Below are 19,532 nucleotides of genomic sequence, written 5' to 3' on the forward strand. Positions count from 1 at the left end.
GGGAGGGTGGTGGGGGGGGAGAAAGAAACATGCCTTTCAATCGGTGATAGGGGGCAACTTCACCCTTTCACCGGTGACTGAGATCAGACTAAAGTGTGTTTTACTGACAATCCCTGCTTCAACGCGGTTACGGACTTTGCAGTGGGAGCAACAGGGGCATGCACACTGTTGGTCTTTGTGTGGAGGATGCCATGTTCATCCAGAATTCCACACTGCAATGTGCACATGCTTCTCCCATCTTAACCATGTGATTCTTCTGAGTTATTCTCTGGCAACAAATGCCATCTTTTTAAGTTATTTCAAAGAAAGTAAAGACTATTTCAATAGAAACATTCAGGTGGTCTCCATCGCTGCTTGTGGCTCTTCTTGGCTTTTGTCCTCTTTCTGTCTCGCTGGCTGGCTATGTAAAGGGCAGCCTTCTCACTCGTGACATTTTTCAACTAAGCAACACATTTTTAAGATTCGTGACCCTCTAAAATGGTGAAGCTATTCTTTGGTTGATTCTGAGATGGGCCTCAGGGCATTGCCACTATAAAAGACGATAGAGGTTTTATTTGTTTTACTTCCTGTGCATCATTTCATCTCCTAAACCAAATAAAAGGATGTTGTAGTTCTTTTGTTTTGTGTTTTTGCACTGACAGGACCCTAACACACTTTAGTCTTTGTCATTTCACTCACGTTTTGTTGCACGTCTTTTCCTCCGATGCTTGTGCCTAATGTTTTTTGTCTCCTGGCTTTTTGGGCAGTTGAAAATAAATATTTGGGTCAACCACTCTTACACTGCAGTGAAACACCAATGCAGAATCACCTGGCACTGCAGATCCGAACACTGCCTGTGACCCAGAATAACGGTTCACTCAGGCATTTCTTGTTTGTTAGGCTTTTTTCATTTTGTCAATGTGCTAATATTTCAGACACCACCTCACTTTAGAACCTTTCAAACCTTTCTGAAAGTGTGTGGTCTTTGTTTAAAATGAGGGAAGGTTCGTTCACATCACCAATCCTATATTTCAGAGAAGCTGCCAAATTCACGACATAGAATGGATGGATTTGAATGAAATAGTGAAGTTGCCCCTAGAAATGATTGGACTGAACAAATTCATGTGGTCTGATCTTAGATCATGGTTCAGGAGACCCAACATGAGTTATAAATGGGAACAATTTTAGTCTGAAATTGCATTTTAAAGAGCAAACTGGTCAACAAAGTTTCTGAGAGAGCTCCACTTTTAATGCATCTTTTTTTCTATCCCGACCCTAAGCAGTGCTGATCGGAAGCATGAATGCTGTAAAGTCCCTCTGAGGATGAGGAGCCTCATGAATGCTTCAAAATGTAGAGTCGACACCACAAAACAGGGCTCTCTTCACAATTTTAAGTTACCCAATTTACTGATTGACAGAAGTTGAGTCTTGAATGATCAGCTCTCTTGTTGCTCATTGGCTGTCTCATTTTTATTGCAGGAAGTTCCCTCTGAGGCAGGGAGTGTCTGCATATAAAATGGTCTGCAGTTCACTGCTCCATAGGTCAGAGGCTTGTTTATTCTGTCTCTATGGCTACGCTCAGTCCCAACAAAATCTTCCAATTGGCATGCGCAAAATACTTGACTACTGAATGCACATTGCACAAAGTGTAATATAACCCTGGTAACCCTGGCAAATTTAATTTGACGCCACCTTACCAGCTTGCAAATTGGGCTGTACATGAAAGTTTTGACCAGATTTTGTTATGTTTCTTTCTGGCAATGTGTATGTTACAATTTTTGTAGCTTGCTTTTGTTTTTGTAAACAAAGCATGTCAGTTTTGTCACATTGATTTATTAGAGAAAGGGTTTCTAGGAATCAAAACATTGTGGGACCTATAGTAAACACCCTTCTCAACTTTAACTTCAGAATTTTTGATCAATGCTTGACAGCTCTCGCATGCTTCGTGAGGGCATAGGGCCCATAACATTCTTGAAATTACAGTTGGGAAGAGGGGAAATCAGTTAAAATTCAGCTGCTTGAGTGGGACTGCTAGCCTGCTCTGTGCTGAACAACCTTACTAACTCATTTGTTCGTATACTACTGCAGATGCCTCATCTTCCACCTCCAGCCCCTCCGCCTCCTTAGCCATGGGAGCCCCACCATGCTCTGGCATCATATCCACTGGCCCCGCCTCTTTGACCTCAGACCACCATAAGGCCCCCCAGCATCTTCACTCTACTGGAGGGGATGGAGCTATAGCTTCAGAAGTCCTAGTCATGGAAGGAGCAGTGTCTGCTACTAGTAGGAGCAACAGTGGAGCAAGCGCTGCAGCAGGAGATGCTGGGTCAGCGGTCTTGTCAGGGCTAGGAGTTCAGCAGCCTCAGAACACCCCATCAAAGCGGAGGCCTGTATTAAGCATATCCCCGCCACCTGAGGACCTGTTTGATGATAGTCAGATGTCCTGCCTAGAAGAGCCCCCCGTAGCTGGAGCGCCAGGCCCAGACTCTGAGCAAAGTCAAAACAGCATGTGGGCTGATGACTCCGTCTCCAACTTTAGCTTAGCCAGCTCCTTCTCCTACAACGACAACACGGAGGTGCCACGCAAGTCGAGAAAACGAACCCCTCGCCAACGACCCGGCCCGAAGGCTGCTCCCCCTGAGGACAGCATGGACGTGTTTGATGCCGACAGTGCCAAGGCACCTCACTTTGTCCTTTCCCAACTGGGCCCAGACAAGACCAGTCCCATGACCGGGTGGGTATCCTAGTCCTCAAGTTGCTTACAATAACTTGTCATATTAATGTCATCTTGTGCTTTATGCTTCTTCTCAGCTCTCTTGAGCCAGGCACGGCAGTGAAGGGTGGTTCGCTATTTACCCAGTACCCCCCAAGAAGCAATGGGAAAGAATTACATATCCTGGTGCAACCTGAAACCCAGCACAGAGCTCGCTATTTGACCGAGGGCAGCCGAGGTTCTGTCAAAGACCGCACACAGCAGGGATTCCCCACCATCAAGGTTTGACACAGGAGACCCACTAGCTGCTTCTTGGCATGGAAACTATGCAAACACCGATTCAACTCAAGTTCAGTTGGCGACTCGGGCTGGCAGAAAAAATGATCACGATTCATTTTTTCATATCATCCGATCTCGATTGATATCACTTTTTTTTCAAATTAAATTCGGATTGTCTTGTGCAGGATTACACTGCTCACGCCTCCTCCGCACACAGCAAATCTATGCCGCGCACTAAATCAAATCCCACTCTAAACAAAATAATATGGTCCGGAAAATACGGTACTCAAAGCGCTTTGACACTTATTTCCACATTCACCCATTCACCCATTCACACACACATTCACACACTGATGGCGGGAGCTGCCATGCAAGGCCCTTACCAAAGCCCATCAGGAGCAAGAGTGAAGTGTCTTGCTCAAGGACACAACGGACGTGACGAGGTTGGTAGAAGGTGGGGATCGAACCAGGAACCCTCAGGTTGCTGGCACGGCCACTCTCCATGTTTAATCGAGGAAATATGTTAACAGCTAATCACCGTGATCGAACTCAAATTAATCGCGATCAACGATCACGGTTCTATAATCGGCCAGCTCTAGTTGAGACTAGGGCGGTCAAATGTTTAAAACATTTAATCGTTTGTCCGTTATTAAGTCATAATTAATCGCCGGTAGAAGTCACTTCACCCTTTTCCCCCGGTGCCACTCACACCGGTGAATTGAATGATGAATGATAGGTGGTGGTCGGAGGGGCCGTTGGCGCAAATTGCAGCCACGCTTCCGTCAGTCTACCCCAGGGCAGCTGTGGCTATGAAAGTAGCTTACCACCACCAGGTGTGAATGAATGATGGGTTCTACATGTAAAGCGACTTTGGGTACTTAGAAAAGCGCTATATAAATCCCAGGTATTATTATTATAAGTGTACCTTGGACAGGTCATTTTCAAGCTGTTAATACTATCAAAATGAGTCTGGACAATTAGTTTGCTGTAAACAAATGTTTAACTTGTATTTTAAACAGCTCAACACACAATGGACACAAACACAACACTACAGACCCACACATAGGCTATCTCTCACACAAACAAACATGCTTTCACACATGCTTATCAGCACACAGGCTCACTTATCAAACAAACCTACTGTGACAATAAAAGATACGCTAGGTGTGCGTGTCGGCAGGGTGCCTCCTCAGCCTTCATGACAGTTAGGGCATAAGACGGTTTTGGTCGACCCATTGCACTCCACATTATTGCTCAGTTGCAGATTTCGGGGTGCTGCCACACATTTGACTGCAGGTGGCTTTGGTCTAGTCAGAAGCAGGGATTTGGGGCTTGCCTTACCACTCGGTGTACCTTTTTCTGTGTTCATTTCGACTCTTATTTGTGCGTTTTCTCTCGGACAGTCACATGACACGCTCATGTTAATTGCTTGTACCATTTAACCGCTGTGTGGTGTTCGGGTCTGTGGGACCCGTTTTCATTTTTTCTTAAAAGAAAAATGATACAATTAAATTTTCAAACTGAAACTCACTGACTTTGGCTCATTTTCTGGGAAGAACATATATCAGAATACATATTGACCGTATTTTTCTGACTATAAGCCGCTCCGGAGTATAAGTCGCACCGGCCGAAAATGCATATTAAAGAAGGAAAAAAACATATATAAGTCGCACTGGAGTATAAGTCGCATTTTTTGGGGAAATGTATTTGATAAAAGCCAAAACCAAGAATAGACATTTGAAAGGCAATTTAAAATAAATAAAGAATAGTGAACAGGCTGAATAAGTGTACGTTATATGAGGCATAAATAACCAACTGAGAACGTTAACGTAACATATTATGGTAAGAGTCATTCAAATAACTATAACATATAGAACATGCTATACGTTTACCAAACAATCTTGTCACTCCTAATCGCTAAATCCCATGAAATCTTATACGTCTAGTCTCTTACGTGAATGAGCTAAATAATATTATTTGATATTTTACGGTAATGTGTTAATAATTTCACACACAAGTCGCTCCTGAGTACTTAGTAGTTTACAAACTATGAAAAAAACTGCGACTTATAGTCCGAAAAATACGGTAATGACCGGAGGTGGGTAGAGTAGCCAGAAATTGTACTCAAGTAAGAGTACTGTTACTTTAGAGATTTATTACTCAAGTAAAAGTAAGGAGTAGTCACCCAAATATTTACTTGAGTAAAAGTAAAAAGTATGTTGTGAAAAAACTACTCAAGTACTGAGTAACTGATGAGTAACATACACACACATATCATATATATATATATATATACAGTATATAATTTATATTTATTTATTTTGCCATTTTTGTTTACATGTTAAAGGTGTTTTAATGAATATACATGCATGTTTAACACATATAGATTCCTTTCTTTCATGAAGACAAGAATATAAGTTGGTGTATTACCTGATTCTGATGACTTGCATTGACTGTAATCAGACAGTAGTGCTGATAGCGTCCACGTTTTCAAATGGAGGAGAAAAAAAGTTCCTCCTTTCTGTCTAATACCACATGAAAGTGGTTGGTTTTTGGCATCTTATTTGTCCATCTTCCATATTCGTTTTTATACACTTTACAAGAAATACATTGGTGGCAAACTCCGTAGCTTGCTAGCTTGTTTGCGCTGGCTTTCGGAGACTCTTGTTTTGAAAACGCAGGCGCGATGGAGCGGCACTTTTATTGTGAAGACAGGAACTGTGCAGTCAGTCTTTAGGCTTTTGACGGGATGTACGGTTGAAATAAAAAAGGGTCTTTTTTCCTTCACACTTTTGATTGATTGATTGAAACTTTTATTAGTAGATTGCACAGTACAGTATATATTCCGTACAATTGACCACTAAATGGTAACACCCCAATAAGTTTTTCAACTTGTTTAAGTCAGGTCATGTGACCGCCTGGCTCTGTTTGATTGGTCCAAAGTCACCAGTGACTGCATCTGATTGGTGGAACGGAGTGAACGTCACCAGTGACTGTATTTGTTGAAACGCAGGCACTATGACAGACCAAAACAAACAAAGCATGCATTAACAGATGGATACAAATTAGTAGCGAGTAGCGAGCTGAATGTAGATAAAAATAGCGGAGTAAAAGTAGCGTTTCTTCTCTATAAATATACTCAAGTAAAAGTAAAAGTATGTTGCATTAAAACTACTCTTAGAAGTACAATTTATCCCAAAAGTTACTCAAGTAGATGTAACGGAGTAAATGTAGCGCGTTACTACCCACCTCTGGTAATGACCACACACCATACACCCCTCCTACACATTTCTATTACATATAAGATGTCCGGGTCCACTGTTCTGTGTACCACACACACACAAAAACACACAGGAGGACTAGACAGGAGGACAGAGTGTAGGTACACAGAACATCAGAGGGTCAAATGTCCGAGAAAATGAGAGCAGACAGTGTTGACAAACAATGTTGCAACCTTGTGTGGGAACCGCAGGTGCAGAAACACAAAAGAAGAATCCCTGTGGGATGCAGAAACTGCCAAATAAAATTTCCGTGCAACATTCATATTGTTGTTACTCAGCCCGCGTTTGTGGGTCTGATGGAACCGTTGCATTTTGTGGCTTTTAATGCCTCACAATCAAACACTTGTATGTTAAAATACTGAACAGATGTTTATTGGGATAAGGCAAAACATCTGTTCAGTATTTTAACATAAAAGTGTTTGATTGTGAGGCATTTAAAGCCACAAAATGCAACGGGTCCATCAGACCCACAAACGCTGGCTGAGTAACAACAATATGAACATTACACTAGGGTTAAGGAACTTATTAGCATTAAAGGGGGAACTACACTTGTTTGTAATCTTGCTTACTGTTCACAATCTTTGAGAGACAAAAACACATGTATTTTATTAGTTTTTTTGCATTCTAATTTGTAATAATCGGCTCATTCTAGGAGGCTATCAACAGTCCATTCTGCCTGTAAATCACTATGAAAAAAGGCATCCTAAAACTGCCAACAATACTTCATTTACATTCTGTAACCTGTATAATAAACAAGCTGTAGCGACACTGCGGAACTTTTTTTTTCTAGCATAGTAACACATCGCCTAGCTCACAGAGAAACTCACACTGTCACGGCACTAGCAAGAGTTAAAGCCAGCTTCTGCGTCAGAACCTGAATGGCTTTTGAGTTTGTAATGCGATAGGACACCAATCTGTAAAGTATTAGCCCACATTTCATGTTTTGTTTATACACAGCTAGTTGTAATAACAAGCATTATATTCTGCGTGTATCATGATGAGTATTATGGCGACTTACTCGATGGTTAGTTGTCTGTTTTGGTCCAGCTTGCTGGGAAAATTTCCAGTTGATTTTGGGTAAATGTGAAAAAAGTTTCTACTACTGAAGGGTTTGTTAGTGCAAACAGTTTGTCTTTGGTTGTGAGGCAGTTTCTTCGAGCAGTGGTCAATTGTACGGAATATGTACTGTACTGTGCAATCTACTAATAAAAGTTTCAATCAATCAAACCAAAAGATACAAGAAGCCTTTTCATCAATAACAACACTGCGTACTACTCCGCCAAGTCACGCCAGTCCTGACTCTTTCGGTCCACGTCTGCTCCAACGTTTCTTTTTCTCTTCGAGCTCGCTCAACTTCTATAACCAGTAGTACATCCTCCATAAATTCAGGTTAAAAAAGATAAGGTTGTGAATCCTCATTTATTCAAAAATAGTCGTCTTCATAATCTACTACCAAATTTGCCATGATTAGCAAACACACGTTTTGTTGACGGAAGTAGGAAAACACGTTAAACGAAAGTAGGAAGTGCATTGCTATGGGTACTGAAATGAATGCGCCCAGGAATTAAGTTCTGGTCATGCTTAAAATCACCAAAATACAGTAACTATTTTACATATTGAGGGTGTACCCCGCCTTCCGCCCGATTGTAGCTGAGATAGGCTCCAGCACCCCCTGCGACCCCGAAGGGAATAAGCGGTAGAAAATGGATGGATGGATCCTTATTGATTGTTTATACCAGGGGTCGGCAACCTTTACCAGTCAAAGAGCCATTTTGACCAGTTTCACAAATTACCGGTATAGAAAACAATGGGAGCCGCAAAAACTTTTGAAATTTTAAATGAAACACTGCATACAAAGTTTTTTTTTTTGCTTTATGCTATGTATAAACCAAGGGTCTCAGACACGCTGCCCACACCTTTACATGGAATTTTTAGGCTCGTGCGGGTTCTAACTGCATAGCGTTTCTCAGCGTCATGCGTGCAGTGATGGTACAGCATATAGCGCCCACTACATCCAGCGTGCCAGATCGGCTACATGTTGTATGGGGCTTCTGCTTGCTCACGGAAGTGACAGCAAGGCATACTTGCTCAACAACCACACAGGTTACACTGACGGTGACGGTATAAAAAAAAACTTTAACACTCTTACTAATAATGCGCCACACTGTGAACCCACACCAAACAAGAATGACAAACACATTTCGGGAGAACATCTGCACCGTAACACAACATACACACAACAGGACAAATACCCAGAATCCCATGCAGCCCTAACTCTTCCGGGATACATTATACACCCCCGCTACCAAACCCCGCCCACCTCAACCGTCGTACAGAGAGAGAGGGGGGGGGGGGGGGGGTTGATGTGTGAGGGAGCAGGCTTGAGGTAGGGGCGGGGTTTGGTGGTAGCAGGGGTGTATAATGTCTCCCGGAAGAGTTAGGGCTGCATGGGATTCTGGGTGTTTGTTTTGTTGTGTTTGTTGTGTTAAGGTGCAGATGTTCTCCTGAAATGTGTTTGTTATTCTTGTTTGGTTTTGGTTCAAAGTGTGGCGCATTATTAGTAAGAGTGTTAAAGTTGTTTTATATGGTCACCGTCAGTGTAACCTGTGTGGCTGTTGACCAAGTATGCCTTACTGTCACGTACGTGTGCAAGCAGAAGACGTATATTGTACAACAAGTGTTAGGCTGGCACGCTGTCAATACAGACTGTAGAGGGCGCCAAATGTTGTAACATCATGGCACGCCCTTATTATAGCTGTAAGGGTGAAAATCGGTGAATATTGATCCTGGGAGTTTTCTGCGAGAGGCACTGAAATCCGGAAGTCTCACGGGAAAATTGGGGGGTTCAGCAAGTAAGCTGCTGAGCCGCATCAGAGTGATCAAAGAGCCGCATGCGGCTCCGGAGCCGCGGGTTGCCGACCCCTGGTTTATACAGTGTGTGTATAATGGTTTAAGTTGTTTTAGAGGGCTTTGAAGGCTAGCCACATCTTGCACGTGTTTTTTTTAGGGATGTCCGATAATATCGGACTGCCGATATTGTCGGCCGATAAATTCTTTAAAATGTAATATCGGAAATTATCGGTATCTGTTTCATAATTATCGGTATCTGTTTCAAAAAGTAAAATTTATGACATTTTAAAACGCCGCTGTGTACACGGACGTAGGGAGAGGTACAGAGCGCCAATAAACCTTAAAGGCACTGCCTTTACGTGCCGGCCCAGTCACATAATATCTACGGCTTTTCACATTCACAAGTGAATGCAATGCATACTTGATCAATGGCCATACAGGTCACACTGAGGGTGGCCGTATAAACAACTTTAACACTGTTACAAATATGCGCCACACTGTGAACCCACACCAAACAAGAATGACAAACACATTTCGGGAGAACATCCGCACCGTAACACAACATAAACACAACAGAACAAATACCCAGAACCCCTTGCGGCACTAACTCTTCCGGGACGCTACAATATACACCCCCCCGCCCACCTCAACCTCCTCATGCTCTCTCAGGGAGAGCATGTCCCAAATTCCAAGCTGCTGTTTTGAGGCATGTTAAAAAAAATAATGCACTTTGTGACTTCAATAATAAATATGGCAGTGCCATGTTGGCATTTTTTTTTTCCATAACTTGAGTTGATTTATTTTGGAAAACCTTGTTACATTGTTTAATGCATCCAGCGGGGCATCACAACAAAATTAGGCATAATAATGTGTTCATTCCACCACTGTATATATCGGTATCGGTTTATATCGGTGTCGGTAATTAAGAGTTGGACAATATCGGATATCGGTAAAAAAAAAAAGCCATTATCGGACATCTCTATTTTTTTTATCTTAAGAATCGGGGGTAAAAACATATACAGTATGTTCTTATGTCTCATGATTTTTGAATGATGGGCGAGATCAAAAAAAAAAATGCAGTTCCCCTTTTTCTCTGATGGCCGTAGTTGAGACATTAAAACAGACGCACGCTTTCCTTGCTTAACTTTTTGACCAGAGAACCACCCATTTAAACTATTTCATTTGTAACCTTGCAATAATAAATCCAAGCAGGCTCTACACACACAGAACATTTCTTGAATTGGCAGTTTTCACTTCTTTTTTCAAAATAACCTAATTGATTTCTTCCCCTTCCCCCGCAGTTGGAGGGTGTTAGCGAGGCGGTTGTGCTGCAGGTGTTTGTGGCAAATGATGCAGGCAAAGTGAAGCCGCATGGTTTCTACCAGGCCTGTAAAGTGACCGGCCGCAACACCACCGCCTGCACAGAAGTGGACATTGAAGGCACCACTGTTATTGAGATCTCTCTGGAGCCCAGCAATGACATGAAACTTGCGTAAGTGCTGTTTTATTTTGTTTCTGGGAGATTTCTTGCTACACAAAGTTGAAATTGAGTACCTCATTCTCCCATATAGGGTGGACTGTGTTGGAATTTTAAAGCTACGCAATGCTGATGTGGAGGCACGTATCGGTGTAGCAGGATCTAAAAAGAAGAGCACCCGTGCTCGGCTGGCCTTTAGAGTCAACATCCCTCAGACCGACGGATCCATCCTTACGCTACAAGTCCCCTCGTCGCCCATTCTGTGCAGTGAGTAGAAAAACCACCTGTATTTACAAAACCGTTTTGTTTTTGCCTTGCTATGGTCCAAGTTTAATGCCCCCACTCGACATCTATTCCATAATTATCATCTCTTAAGACTGACAGAGTTCAATATTTATCAAAATGCTTGTTTAACCTATCAAGTCATTTACAGGCTGAATTTAAGGCTCTGTAGCTTGGTTCCTATCTACCATCCCCAGCATGCCCACAACACTCGTAACTTAGATTTGATATCAGGGAAACATCGTTTACTGGATTGTACCGCTCGAAGTGTTGTATGCAGGGGACCAAAGATTTGGAACCGGCTTAATGAGAGCCTCAAGATGCTGTATCCATTCTCCAACTTCAAAAATAAACTAAAAACTTATCTATTAACCACCTATATTTAATGCCTCATGTGGGGTAGACTACTGTTGGGTTTTGCATGGTTGAATGAATGTATGTATGTATGTGTATGCTTGCTTTAGTACTATTATCTTGTGTTAATCATATAGCGTTGTTTTTTGTTTTGTTTTTTGTTGTTGTACTTGCTACCATGTTCCATCATTCCATGTACAGGTAAAAGCCAGTAAATTAGAATATTTTGAAAAACTTGATTTATTTCAGTAATTGCATTCAAAAGGTGTTACTTGTACATTATATTTATTCATTGCACACAGACTGATGCATTCAAATGTTTATTTCATTTAATTTTGATGATTTGAAGTGGCAACAAATGAAAATCCAAAATTCCGTGTGTCACAAAATTAGAATATTACTTAAGGCTAATACAAAAAAGGGATTTTTAGAAATGTTGGCCAACTGAAAAGTATGAAAATGAAAAATATGAGCATGTACAATACTCAATACTTGGTTGGAGCTCCTTTTGCCTCAATTGCCCGTTAATGCGGCGTGGCATGGAGTCGATGAGTTTCTGGCACTGCTCAGGTGTTATGAGAGCCCAGGTTGCTCCGATAGTGGCCTTCAACTCTTCTGCGTTTTTGGGTCTGGCATTCTGCATCTTCCTTTTCACAATACCCCTCAGATTTTCTATGGGGCTAAGGTCAGGGGAGTTGGCGGGCCAATTTAGAACAGAAATACCATGGTCCGTAAACCAGGCACGGGTAGATTTTGCGCTGTGTGCAGGCGCCAAGTCCTGTTGGAACTTGAAATCTCCATCTCCATAGAGCAGGTCAGCAGCAGGAAGCATGAAGTGCTCTAAAACTTGCTGGTAGACGGCTGCGTTGACCCTGGATCTCAGGAAACAGAGTGGACCGACACCAGCAGATGACATGGCACCCCAAACCATCACTGATGGTGGAAACTTTACACTAGACTTCAGGCAACGTGGATCCTGAGCCTCTCCTGTCTTCCTCCAGACTCTGGGACCTCGATTTCCAAAGGAAATGCAAACCAAACCAACCCAAACCATCAGTGATGGTTTGGGGTGCCATGTCATCTGCTGGTGTCGGTCCACTCTGTTTCCTGAGATCCAGGGTCAACGCAGCCGTCTACCAGCAAGTTTTAGAGCACTTCATGCTTCCTGCTGCTGACCTGCTCTATGGAGATGGAGATTTCAAGTTCCAACAGGACTTGGCGCCTGCACACAGCGCAAAATCTACCCGTGCCTGGTTTACGGACCATGGTATTTCTGTTCTAAATTGGCCCGCCAACTCCCCTGACCTTAGCCCCATAGAAAATCTGTGGGGTATTGTGAAAAGGAAGATGCAGAATGCCAGACCCAAAAACGCAGAAGAGTTGAAGGCCACTATCAGAGCAACCTGGGCTCTCATAACACCTGAGCAGTGCCAGAAACTCATCGACTCCATGCCACGCCGCATTAACGCAGTAATTGAGGCAAAAGGAGCTCCAACCAAGTATTGAGTATTGTACATGCTCATATTTTTCATTTTCATACTTTTCAGTTGGCCAACATTTCTAAAAATCCCTTTTTGTATTAGCCTTAAGTAATATTCTAATTTTGTGACACACGGAATTTTGGATTTTCATTTGTTGCCACTTCAAATCATCAAAATTAAATGAAATAAACATTTGAATGCATCAGTCTGTGTGCAATGAATAAATATAATGTACTAGTTACACCTTTTGAATGCAATTACTGAAATAAATCAAGTTTTTCAAAATATTCTAATTTACTGGCTTTTACCTGTATATACTATCCTCTGGACCCCCTGTCAAAAGCTTCTTCTAGCTTATTTGGGGGACCCTTTCACGTACCAACATCTTTAAATGATGATATTTCACTACTATTGTATTTGTTATATGGTATTGTGAATAAACTTGAAACTTAAACTTGAAATCCTACTGCAATTCCCCAGCCCAGCCAGCAGGAGTGCCAGAGATCCTAAAAAAGAGTCTTCACTGCTGCTCTGCGAGAGGAGGGGAGGAAGTTTTTATTATCGGAAAGAACTTTCTCAAAGGAACCAAAGTCATTTTTCAGGAGAACATTGGAGGTGTGTAAATTGTGTAAATATTTTATGATGAACCTGCTTGATGGAAGAAAAAAACAATACTTTTATATTCTGTAGATGATAGTTCCTGGCGAGCTGAGGCCAAGATAGACATGGACCTCTTTCATCAGGTAAATGCAAGTGGCAATAACAATGCTGTAAATTTGATTACAATTATAACTGCTTTTTGGATCTCTTATTTTTGTTCCAAGAATCATCTGATTGTGACAGCCCCTCCATTCCATGACCAGTCAATAACTGCCCCTGTTTCCGTGGGAATATTTGTGATGACCAATGCTGGTAAATCACATGAAGCCCAAACATTCACCTATACTCCAGACTCAGGTAAAGTCCTTGTTTCTTTGATTGTGAAAATCTGGTATCGACCGACCTCTCCATTAGACTTTGCTTCATGAAATACTGTTACTAATCAATCAATCAATCAATCAATGTTTATTTATATAGCCCTAAATCACAAGTGTCTCAAAGGGCTGCACAAGCCACAACGACATCCTCGGTACAGAGCCCACATAAGGACAAGGAAAAACTCACCCCAGTGGGACGTCGATGTGAATGACTATGAGAAACCTTGGAGAGGACCGCATATGTGGGTAACCCCCCCCCCCCTCTAGGGAGACCGAATGCAATGGATGTCGAGTGGGTCTAACATAATATTGTGAGAGTACAGTCCATAGTGGATCCAGCATAACAGTAAGAGTCCAGTCCACAGTGGGGTCAGCAGGAAACCATCCCGAGCGGAGACGGGTCAGCAGCGCAGAGATGTTCCCAACCGATATACAGGCGAGCGGTCCACCCCGGGTCCCGACCCCGGACAGCCAGCACCCCATCCATGGCCACCGGATCTGTGTGTCTCCCCTTCCACAAGGGATAGGGGGGAGCAGAGGAGAAAGAAAAGAAACGGCAGATCAACTGGTCTAAAAAAAGGGGGGCTATTCAAAGGCTAGAGTATACAAATGAGTTTTGAGATGGGACTTAAATGTTTCTACTGAGGTAGCATCTCTAACTGTTACCGGGAGGGCATTCCATAGTACTGGAGCCCGAATAGAAAACGCTCTACAGCCCGCAGACTTTTTTTGGGCTCTGGGAATCACTAATAAGCCGGAGTTCTTTGAACGCAGATTTCTTGCCGGGACATATGGTACAATACAATCGGCAAGATAGGCTGGAGCTAGACCGTGTAGTATTTTATACGTAAGTAGTAAAACCTTAAAGTCGCATCTTAAGTGCACAGGAAGCCAGTGCAGGTGAGCCAGTATAGGCGTAATATGATCAAACTTTCTTGTTCTTGTCAAAAGTCTAGCAGCCGCATTTTGTACCAACTGTAATCTTTTAATGCTAGACATAGGGAGACCCAAAAATAATACGTTGCAGTAATCGAGACGAGACGTAACGAACGCATGAATAATGATCTCAGCGTCGCTAGTGGACAAAATATTAATACATACCTGCCAACTACTCCGGTTTTCCCGTAATTAGTACGGTTTTCATCAACCTATTCCGGGTTACGGTTGCAGTGATTAAAAAATACGGTTTTTCATTAATTAAAAAAAAATATTTAAAAAAAAGTTTTATTCACGAAATCGCGTAACAACAATGACAATCGACACTGCTTCCCGTAACTTCCTATCGAGCCATTCCGAATGCCATGCGCGAGGCTATTTATAGCACCGCTGCCAAGCACGAGGCCATTGTTTCCAAACGAGCGAACGATCATGGAATCAGCCGGAGAAAAATCGCATACGAGTCTTAAACCGAAAAGAAAACTGCAGTCATTCCGTGAAGAATATTCAAAAGCCTATCCGGGAATAATTATCCGTTCCAAAAAGGGTGAAAACTACGCGAATTGCACCTTGTGCAGACAAGATTTTTCGATCGGACACGGAGGAATTAGCGATGTAAAAGACCACGTTGGGACAAAAAAAACACAAGTCTAATGCCGTTGCTAGCGATACAAGTAGAAAACTTTCAACGTTTTTCGTCGCCCAAACAGATTCTTTGGATGTGATAAATGCCGAAGTTTTATTTACGGAGGCAATAATTGAGCAAACAAAAAGATAATGACACCAATGTTATCTATTGGAATTGTTTAGTACTGTTATACTGTTAAAAGTGTTTATACTATTTATGCTTTCAAGTCCAAGTTGAAGAAATCTTGTTATAAATGTTGACAGCATAACTACCAAAATACAGAAGTATGTCCTTAATATTTTTGCAGTGCTATTTCTGTTGAAAAGTTCAAATGATTACATTAGAGATGTGATGTGCCACTTTTCAAGTGTCTGATGGCTTAAATTAATTTTCATTAATTTTTCATATTTTTGAATTATTTTGAAAGACTTACAAAAAAACTACATTTGAATTGTAATTCCATGCTATTGACAGGACTATTAATTTTAATGAAGTTAGCTTACCATGTTTACAGTATGATAATTGTGATAGAAATGTGAATTTTAGGCACAGAATATTTTTTACAATTGAACAAGGCAGTAGATTATACAAGCTTGGACAGAAAGTTAATAATGACACCAATTTTTTGTTTTAATGGAATTGTTTAGTACTGTTTTACTATTTGTTTACTGTAAAAAATGTTTATACTTTCAATTAACAAATTGAAGTCTTGTGAAAGGTTGACAGGATAACTGGCATTAACTGTCAAAATAATTTCAAACTATTGAAGTTAGCTTACAGAATAAACATGTCAATCAACCCATATGATTTTTGCTGTAATATTTTTGTTTTGAAAAGTCACTGTGACTGATAGAAAAGTGATGGTTTTAGCAACATTTTAACCTGTCTGAATGCTAATAATCATTTTGCGTCGGGGGGCAAAGGAACCCCCCACCAGGACTTTGTCCTGGACCTACCGTTAATACAATAATTCTATCATGTTTCCCCCTCTTCCTCAGCTGATGACGCAGACAACCGAACTGTAAAAACAGAGGCTACTTCCTTTACGACATGTATATTTAATAGTCCGATCAAATCTGGTTCTGACCAAACGGAATGCTCTGGTCAGCCGACCAAACGAGAAGAGGACACACCAATGGAAGTTTCTAGCAATCAACCGCCCTCAAATGTCTTCAAGGTAGGATTAATTTCACTTGTTTAACATCAATCGGTTCTTGCTGACATGGATTTCTTTTTCGTTTCAAAGCAATCTGCTGATCCAATTGTCACAGTGCAGCAGACACTGGAACTCAGCTCCAGCCCTAATTCAGTTGGGGAGTCTTTTCAGAGCTCAATCCCCCTTCAACCTGAAGACGTGGAGCTTCCCCAAGCGCCCCCTGTGTTCCCCACCCTCGAGTCTCTCAACTCCATACAAAAGCAAGACATTGCCCCAGCCACATCCTTCCCAATGTCAGGAGATCCAACAATCCCTCCTGTGACACCAGAAGTTCCCCAGCAGTTCCTCAGAGACCCTCAGGAAAGCCTGCCTCCTGAACATTCTAACAGTGGTGGGGTTGTTGTTGTAGCTATGCCCCAAATAGCTGCACCCTCTCAGCCCCAGGCCCAGCAGTCACAGGTTTCTTTATATGCCCAGGAAGGAGTTGCCCAGCTGGAGAGGGCTGTAAGAGAGCTCCAGGCTGGAAGTAATACCACACTCCAGCAGGTTTTAGAGGCAGCTGTAGTCCAGCAGCAGCTAAATTCTGTGCTTTATAGCTCCACGCCCTCTGCTGAATCCCTTCAACAGCATGTCCAAGAAAACATGAACAGCCTTCGGTTGGGAACTACCGATAATTCGCTGTCGCAACAGCAACAACTGCAGATGCAGCAGCAGCAGCAGCAGCAGCAACAGCAGATTCAACAGTTTCAACAACACCAACAACAAATGCAACAGCATCAATTTCTTGGTAATCTTCAACAACACCATCTGCAGCAGCAGCAACAAGTCATCGGAAACATGCAGATCCAACAACAACTTATACTACAGCCGCAAGACCAACAACAACTACAACAGCAACAGATGCTGGAGAACATTCAACAACAGCAACTGCAACAGAATCAGCAGCAACAAGTCATGAATAACATCCAGCTCCAGGATCAGCAACAAAATCAAATGCTGAGCAGTTTACAACAACATCAACTACAACAGCAACAAAGCCAGGCTTTGAGCAATCTCCAACAGCAGCAGATGCAGGAACAGCAAGTGTTAGAGAACCTGCAACAGCAGCTGCAGGCCGAGTTGTTCCAACCACAGATCCATTCCTCCCCCCAGGTGCAGCAGCCGGTCTCCCTCCTTCAGCAAGCTGGTGAGATGCTCACCATCCAAACCAGCTTCCCCACCCAGCCCCCATCTCATACGTCCCCTCCACAGCAACTCTTCCAATCCCCGAGGCCCATAGCGGAGACACAGGGCTCCCAACAGCAGGTCCAAGCTGCCTTGCTCCAGAATACACTCACGGTTTTAACCAGCGGCAGCCTCGGCCAAGAACAGCAGTACCTTTCCCCGAACCCTCAATCCCAACAGCAGCAGCAGTTGACGTTCATCTCCACCATGGAGACGTCTTCTAGCCAGTCTCAGCCGGTTGCCATGTTTCAAAACCAACCTCAAGCTTCACTTTCTCAAATGCAGCAACAGAGCACCCCCATGGAACAACAACAATCTCCACAACAAAATCAACAGCATTCACCCCAAATCACGATTGGGCAACAGGGATCCTTGTTCCAAAGCATACCCAACCACTCCCAACCTAACCCCATTCCTCAGAGCCAGCTCTCCCAAGCACAGCAGACAGGTCTGCTCCTCTGCACAACTGATCTAGACCCACAGGCCATTCCCCAAACGATACTCTTCAGCACCCAGACCCAGGGTCCTTCCCAGATGGGTAGCATCACTGTTGAAATTCCCCAGCAGGAGCCAGCAGAACCTATGTCTTTCCAGGATCAGACAGCCGCACAGAACCAACAGCGGGGCCTTTTCCAGGAACAGCAACCAATGCAGGTGGGCTCAACTCGTGGTTCACAGGAGCTGAACAATCAGGCGGCGCCACCGAGCACAACCATCTTTGTGGTCCAAGGGGCTGTGGGCGTGGTGGACAACCCTGGCCAGCAGCCCCCAGAGCAGCTTTTCCAGACAAATGTGACTGACAACGTGGCACAGCGAGGACCAGCCAACCTGTTTGTGTTTGGCATTCAGAATGGTAAGTTGTCCGTCGAGCTAGTTTCTCATACCTGCCAACTACTGCGGTTTTCCCGTAATTAGTACGGTTTTCATCAACCTATTCCGGGTTACGGTTGCAGTGATAAAAAATATGGTTTTTCATTAATCAAAAATTTTTATTTTTTTTTAAGATTCATTCACGAAATCGCGTAACAACAATGACAATCGACACTGCTTCCCGTAACTTCCTATCGAGCCATTCCGAATGCCATGCGGGAGGCTATTTATAGCACCGCTGCCAAGCACGAGGCACCAGTTGCCCATTGTTTCCAAACGAGCGAACGATCATGGAATCAGCCGGAGAAAAATCGCAAACGAGTCTTAAACCGAAAAGAAAACTGCAGTCATTCCGTGAAGAATATTCAAAAGCCTATCCGGGTATAATTATCCGTTCCAAAAAGGGTGAAAACTACGCGAATTGCACCTTGTGCAGACAAGATTTTTCGATCGGACACGGAGGAATTAGCGATGTAAAAGACCACGTTGGGACAAAAAACACAAGTCTAATGCCGTTGCTAAATTTGGATTTTAGCCACAAAAAGGTAATGACACCAATGTTATCTATTGGAATTGTTTAGTACTGTTAAAAGTGTTTATACTATTTATGCTTTCAAGTCCAAGTTGAAGAAATCTTGTTAAATGTTGACAGCATAACTACCAAAATACAGAAGTATGTCCTTAATATTTTTGCAGTGCTATTTCTGTTGAAAAGTTAAAATGATTACATTAGAGATGTGATGTGCCACTTTTCAAGTGTCTGATGGCTTAAATTAATTTTCATTCATTTTTCATATTTTGAATTCTTTTGAAAGGCTTACAAAAAAACTACATTTGAATTGTAATTCCATGCTATTGACAGGACTATTAATTTTAATGAAGTTAGCTTACCATGTTTACAGTATGATAATTTTGATAGAAATGTGAATTTTAGGCACAGAATATTTTTTACAATTGAACAAGGCAGTAGATTATACAAGCTTGGACAGAAAGTTAATAATGACACCAATTTTTTTTTTAATGGAATTGTTTAGTACTGTTTTAC

The 19,532-nt window shown here is 42.5% G+C and overlaps 1 protein-coding gene across 8 annotated transcripts in view; it reads left to right on the top strand.

Moving 5' to 3' along the window:
- The window catches only part of nfat5a (nuclear factor of activated T cells 5a), a 100,331-nt gene that overhangs the window by 56,127 nt on the left and 24,672 nt on the right, over nt 1-19,532 (top strand). For 7 of the 8 annotated variants that reach the window (XM_061969161.1, XM_061969159.1, XM_061969160.1 and 4 more), the window contains 9 exons: nt 2,068-2,713; nt 2,791-2,974; nt 10,404-10,594; nt 10,674-10,846; nt 13,177-13,311; nt 13,387-13,439; nt 13,521-13,653; nt 16,236-16,414; nt 16,484-18,470. In XM_061969161.1, the coding sequence (XP_061825145.1) occupies nt 2,068-2,713; nt 2,791-2,974; nt 10,404-10,594; nt 10,674-10,846; nt 13,177-13,311; nt 13,387-13,439; nt 13,521-13,653; nt 16,236-16,414; nt 16,484-18,470 (3,681 nt within the window). Of the gene's footprint in view, nt 1-1,339; nt 1,522-2,067; nt 2,714-2,790; nt 2,975-10,403; nt 10,595-10,673; nt 10,847-13,176; nt 13,312-13,386; nt 13,440-13,520; nt 13,654-16,235; nt 16,415-16,483; nt 18,471-19,532 lie in introns of those variants that run through there. The other variant, XM_072913727.1, reaches the window with a different exon arrangement.

The sequence above is a fragment of the Nerophis lumbriciformis genome, linkage group LG08, assembly GCF_033978685.3.
Source record: "Nerophis lumbriciformis linkage group LG08, RoL_Nlum_v2.1, whole genome shotgun sequence".
Classification (NCBI taxonomy): Eukaryota; Metazoa; Chordata; class Actinopteri; order Syngnathiformes; family Syngnathidae; genus Nerophis; species Nerophis lumbriciformis.